The sequence below is a fragment of the Conger conger genome, unplaced genomic scaffold (genome assembly GCF_963514075.1).
Source record: "Conger conger unplaced genomic scaffold, fConCon1.1 SCAFFOLD_264, whole genome shotgun sequence".
Taxonomy (NCBI): domain Eukaryota; kingdom Metazoa; phylum Chordata; class Actinopteri; order Anguilliformes; family Congridae; genus Conger; species Conger conger.
This window is the reverse complement of record NW_026890435.1, coordinates 1-6,000: the sequence shown is the minus strand read 5'-3', so window position 1 is coordinate 6,000 and position 6,000 is coordinate 1. Positions and strand designations below refer to the sequence as shown.

At 50.3% G+C, this 6,000-nt stretch overlaps 1 protein-coding gene across 1 annotated transcript; it reads right to left on the bottom strand.

The window, feature by feature from the left end:
* Positions 1-23: 23 nt before the first annotated feature.
* On the bottom strand, positions 24-5,994 carry LOC133120278 (ubiquitin carboxyl-terminal hydrolase CYLD-like). The gene is made up of 5 exons (XM_061230266.1): positions 5,558-5,994; positions 5,102-5,425; positions 4,872-4,953; positions 3,518-3,699; positions 24-1,757 (listed from the first exon to the last, which is right to left on the bottom strand). Exons 1-5 carry the CDS (start codon positions 5,981-5,983, stop codon positions 1,179-1,181), a joined length of 1,593 nt encoding a protein of 530 aa, XP_061086250.1. The 5' UTR covers positions 5,984-5,994; the 3' UTR covers positions 24-1,178.
* Positions 5,995-6,000: the final 6 nt, after the last annotated feature.

Below are 6,000 nucleotides of genomic sequence, written 5' to 3'. Positions count from 1 at the left end.
GAGACTACAGGACAGAGAGAGAGAGAGACTACAGGACAGAGAGAGAGAGACTACAGGACAGAGAGAGAGAGACTACGGGACACAGAGAGAGAGATACTACAGGACACAGGGAGAGAGAGAGAGAGAGACTACAGGATACACAGAAAGAGACTACAGGACACAGAGAGACTACAGGACACACAGACAGAGAGAGAGACTACAGGACACAGAGAGAGAGACACTACAGGACACAGGGAGAGAGAGAGAGACTACAGGATACACAGAGAGAGACTACAGGACACACAGACAGAGAGAGAGACTACAGGACACACAGACAGAGAGAGAGACTACAGGACACAGGGAGAGAGAGAGACTACAGGACACACAGACAGAGAGAGAGACTACAGGACACAGAGAGAGAGACTACAGGACACAGAGAGAGAGACTACAGGACACAGAGAGAGAGACTACAGGACACAGAGAGAGAGAGAAGCGATCGGACACCAGGGCCGAATTAGGAGGTCCAGATTTGGTGATGGCTGTTCTAGTCCATACACACGTAGAAAGAGAGACTTTTGGGATGTACCCAAAGAAAGTGAAACTCTAGACCATGACTGGTCAGCCCTGTTCCTGGAGATCTATCAACCTCTAGGTTTTCACTTCAACCAAAAAAAAAAGAAGCACACCTCGTTCAACAGCCAAATTAGGCTCTAGAAGAAAAGAGGACAGTGGATCTCCGGGAACAGGGCTCACCCATTCATACACACACTCACACACCAATGGTGATTGGCTGCCATGCAAGGCGCCGACCAGCTTGTCAGGAGCATTTGGGGGTTAGGTGTCTTGCTCAGGGACACTTCGACACACCCAGGGTGGGGGATCGAACCGGCAACCCTCCGACTGCCAGACGACCGCTCTTACTGCCTGAGCCATGTCGCCCCACACACACACACACACACACACACACACACACACACACACAACATATGCGCACGCATACACACACACACATTCCATACACATGTACATGGTAATACATACAGAAGTGTACACATGCACGTCCAAACACACAGAGACAGACAGTTTTTACTTTTTGCAATTTCCTAGATCCTCTATGGCTTTGTCAAGAGTTGAGTCACATGACCCGACACTACTTACTGACAAGCTGAAATCAAAATGCACTTTTTCCTCAATTTAGTTCATTTTTCATAATCAAACAAACACGTCTTCACACATCCTTGTTTAATGTTCCCCCTCCTCATTTGACATGAGTCAAATCGAGCCGTGTGTTTGAGGGGAAGGCTTGTACCTGTCTGTTTGAGGGCCAGGTTTGGATCCGTGTGTTTGACGGCCAGGTTTGGACCCGTCTGTTTGAGCGCCATGTTTAGACCCGTCTGTTTGAGGGCCAGGTTTGGACCCGTCTGTTTGAGGGCCAGGTTTGGACCCGTCTGTTTGAGGGCCAGGTTTGGACCCGTCTGTTTGAGGGCCAGGTTTGGACCCGTCTGTTTGAGGGCCAGGTTTGGACCCGTCTGTTTGAGGGCCAGGTTTGGACCAGTCTGTTTGAGGGCCAGGTTTGGACCTGTGTGTTTGGGGGCCAGGTTTGGACCTGTGTGTTTGGGGGCCGGGCTTGTGGGTCGCAGCCCCAACCCGTCTCCGGGGGGCTGGAAACGGGGGTCTGGTCGGCAGGAGTCCAGCTTCACGAACAGACCCATTTTGGGCAGACAGGTGAACAGACGCACCCCCCGGAACGTTCCATCTGTTGCTCCATTGGGCTCATTCTGGAGAGAGAGAGAGAGAGAGGGAGAGAGAGGGAGAGGGAGGGAGAGAGAGAGAGAGAGAGAGAGAGGGAGAGGGAGGGAGAGGGAGGGAGAGAGGGAGAGGGAGGGAGAGAGAGAGGGAAAGGGAGAGGGAGAGGGAGGGAGAGAGAGAAGGATGAAGAGATGGAGAGAGGGAGAGAGAGAGGGACAGAGGGAGGGGAAGAGAGAGAGGGAGGGAGAGAGAATGTGTGTAAGAAGGAGAAAGAATGTGCGTGAGAGAAGGAGAAAAATAAAGAGGGGGAGAGAGAATGTGTGAGAGGGAGAGAGAAAGAGAGAGAGAATGTGTGAGAGACAATTGAAACAATACAGAAAGATGTAATCGCTAACACATAAGAGAGTAAAGTTAAGAAAGTATTTGGAAGGAAAATGGGGGAATTGATGTGAGGAGGTGTGCATCAGAGGAACACAGCAGGGTGAGATGGTGGGATGGTGTGTATGCATCTCTGAGTCAGTCATGTGCAGTATACTGCACTGCAGGTGAGTCAAATGAAGAAGCTTTCTTCTGCTATCTTAATTCTCGGATTTACTGGCATATGGGATTAGAATGATCTTCACTAAACATTCTGATGCAGACGCAACGATCACTGCTACTGCAGTCGAGTTCTAGAACACGGACTTACCCGTGGTGCAGGGATGAACACGTTACTCATAACATTTGCTGAGATATGACCAGTGTGTTCTAAAATCCGGTTGCTAAAATTGCATATTCAATTGGGCCATTTTGGGCATACTTAGACCCGCCTGGAAACCAGTGTAAGAAATTTCCAAACCATCTACTTCGGATTTGTTTAAGTTGCATTCTTAATCAACTTTTCGATAAAGATTTAGCTTTGTTCCAACAATCCTAATTTCTTACATTTTCACATACCTGTAACACCACAATAATCTAAAATGTAAGATTCTGATTGCAGTTACAAGTATCGCCACCTTCCACTTTTCCATATTCCGCCCAACAGGGTTTAATCTATTACTGCATACCTCCTCGATCAACTTAAAATATATATATATCTGTGAATTGAGTTTAATCCATTTAATATTTACCAGCACATGAAGTATGAAGTATGAAGCCAGAATTTTAAAATCCTTTTTTTTTTTCTTCTTTAAAAAAAATAAATACATTTCATCATGTCTACCAATACACAGAAAAAGAAAAAAAAAAAATCCAAGAGGTGCTGTGAGGCCCTAATCTTCAATGGATTCATACAGAAAACACACTGGCATAAGATTCAGCGGAGGACAGAAAAGACAGACTCCCTGATGAACAGCAGGGGGCAGCAGTGAGTAAAAGACAGCCTCCCTGACGAACAGCAGGGGGCAGCAGTGAGTAAAAGACAGCCTCCCTGATGAACAGCAGGGGGCAGCAGTGAGTAAAAGACAGCCTCCCTGATGAACAGCAGGGGGCAGCAGTGAGTAAAAGACAGCCTCCCTGATGAACAGCAGGGGGCAGCAGTGAGTAAAAGACAGCCTCCCTGACGAACAGCAGGGGGCAGCAGTGAGTAAAAGACAGCCTCCCTGATGAACAGCAGGGGGCAGCAGTGAGTAAAAGACAGACTCCCTGACGAACAGCAGGGGGCAGCAGTGAGTAAAAGACAGACTCCCTGACGAACAGCAGGGGGCAGCAGTGAGTAAAAGACAGCCTCCCTGATGAACAGCAGGGGGCAGCAGTGAGTAAAAGACAGCCTCCCTGACGAACAGCAGGGGGCAGCAGTGAGTGCACGCACCAGCTCCAGCCCAACGCGGATCCCCTGCATTCCTGGCAGCTCGCCGATCCAGCACACCGTCCCGCAGATCGTCTTCCCGTGACCGAGGTCCACCTCCACCACGGAGTTCAGGCTGACGTGCTCCAGGGGCCCCGCGGAGGGGGCCCCTGCGCCCGGCTTCACCCGAGCCTCCGCACCGGCATCTGCCACCACAACCCAGGCTCACAAAACAACCCTCAGCAGAGCCGAGGGAGCAGAGACAAGCAGTACTAAAACTTCCACAGACAAAGACTGCTCTGGGAGAGACTCGAGGCCATACCCATCGAGAGAGAAACTACAGGACATGGTAAATGGTTGGCATTCATATAGCGCCTTTATCCAAAGCGCTGTACAATTTATGCTTCTCATTCACCCATTCATACACACACTCACACACCGACAGCGATTGACTGCCATGCAAGGCACCGACCAGCTCGTCAGGAGCATTTGGGGGTTAGGTGTCTTGCTCAGGGACACTTCGACACAGCCCGGGCGGGGGATCGAACCGGCAACCCTCCGACTGCCAGACGACCGCTCTTACTGCCTGAGCCATGTCGCCCCAGAGAGACTACAGGACACACAGAGAGAGAGAGACTACAGGACACAGAGAGAGAGACTACGGGACACAGAGAGAGAGACACTACAGGACACAGGGAGAGAGAGAGAGAGAGAGACTACAGGACACACAGAGAGAGAGAGACTACAGGATACACAGAGAGAGACTACAGGACACAGAGAGACTACAGGACACACAGACAGAGAGAGAGACTACAGGACACAGAGAGACTACAGGACACACAGACAGAGAGAGAGACTACAGGACACAGAGAGAGAGACACTACAGGACACAGGGAGAGAGAGAGAGACTACAGGATACACAGAGAGAGAGACTACAGGACACAGAGAGAGAGAGAGAAGCGATCGGACACCAGGGCCGAATTAGGAGGTCCAGATTTGGTGATGGCTGTTCTCGTCCATACACACGTAGAAAGAGAGACTTTTGGGATGTACCCAAAGAAAGTGAAACTCTAGACCATGACTGGTCAGCCCTGTTCCTGGAGATCTATCAACCTCTAGGTTTTCACTTCAACCTAAAAAAAAGAAGCACACCTCGTTCAACAGCCAAATTAGGCTCTAGAAGAAAAGAGGACAGTGGATCTCCGGGAACAGGGCTGGGCAGCTCTGGCCTAGGCGGTACAGATACAGAGAGACCCCAAGCTGTACCTAGGGGGGGCGCTAGCCTCTCCACCTTGAACAAGAGACGGCAGGCTGCTGACAACACGCCAGAGCCTGGACTCTGCCGCCCAGGAAAGGAGAGAGACGCTGTGCTTCACACCTGGTGGGAGGAGCTCCTCTCTAATGATGGCTTCCAGAGGAATCTCCAAGGGCTCTGTGCTGCTATTCTTCTCGTTCACGTCCTGCGGGGGGGGGACAGACAGACAAAGCCGGGGCATGTTTCAGTCACACCGGGGCCGCTGCAGTGTCAGCTGCGCTAAGCCAAACCTCGCCTCCTGCATCCAGGCACGCTGGATTAGGCGCGTCACTCCTTTAGGAAAACGCACTAACCGGTGATATGAGCACGAATGTCCTGCCTTTGTCCATCTGCAGATCCATCACCATGCCGTTACGGCACTCGTCCTCCATGAAGAAGGTCACCCTGTCTCCAACGCCCAAGGCCTCCACAGGGGCCTCCTGGGACTCTGGGATCCGCGGTGGTTTCAGTGGTTTCAGTGGTTTCGGAGACTCCAGTAGTTTGGGGGAACCTGGGCGGTTTTGGTCCAAGGATCGAACTTTGGTGAAGGGGACAAAAGTGTCATATTCCTTACTGCCGGGGAAGCGTTTCTCAACACCATACCACCCGTCACAGAATCTTTTTCCTTTATCTTTCACCTGAAGAAGAGACAAATAACCATTTTAGAAAGAACCTTTGAGAAAACATTAGTGAGAGAAAAAAAAAAACCCAGTTCTTTCTCTCTCTCTCCCACAAAACACAGACAAACTCACTCACTCACAAAATCTCACCGTCAATTCAATCCCAAAGTAGATTCCTGTAATGGGATCAAAGCTTTTTGCGCGTTTGGGCGCCCCAATGTAGCGGATCAGCCCTTGACACCACTCCCCCTTCACCTCCACTGTGACTGGGCTGTTCTCGGTAAGCCTGAGGGCGAGGTCCAGCTGCTCTCTGTCCCGAAAAGCAGCGATCCTGTTCTTTTCGTCATCCAGGGCAAGAAGGAATTCTGCTTCCCTCCTTTTCAGTTTATTGACTGAATTAGACTTAAGAGACATCTCCCACTTGCCCAGAACGTGGGCTCGCAATAAAGTGTCTCCTTGGCTCTGACTTTTATAGTACTTGCCTTCCTCAATGTAGCATATTTTCCCGATATCATAGCCGTCCTCAATGATAAAATACACGTATTTATCAGAGGATTCCATTATCCTTCCGGCCATAGTCGAGTTGTCTGCCT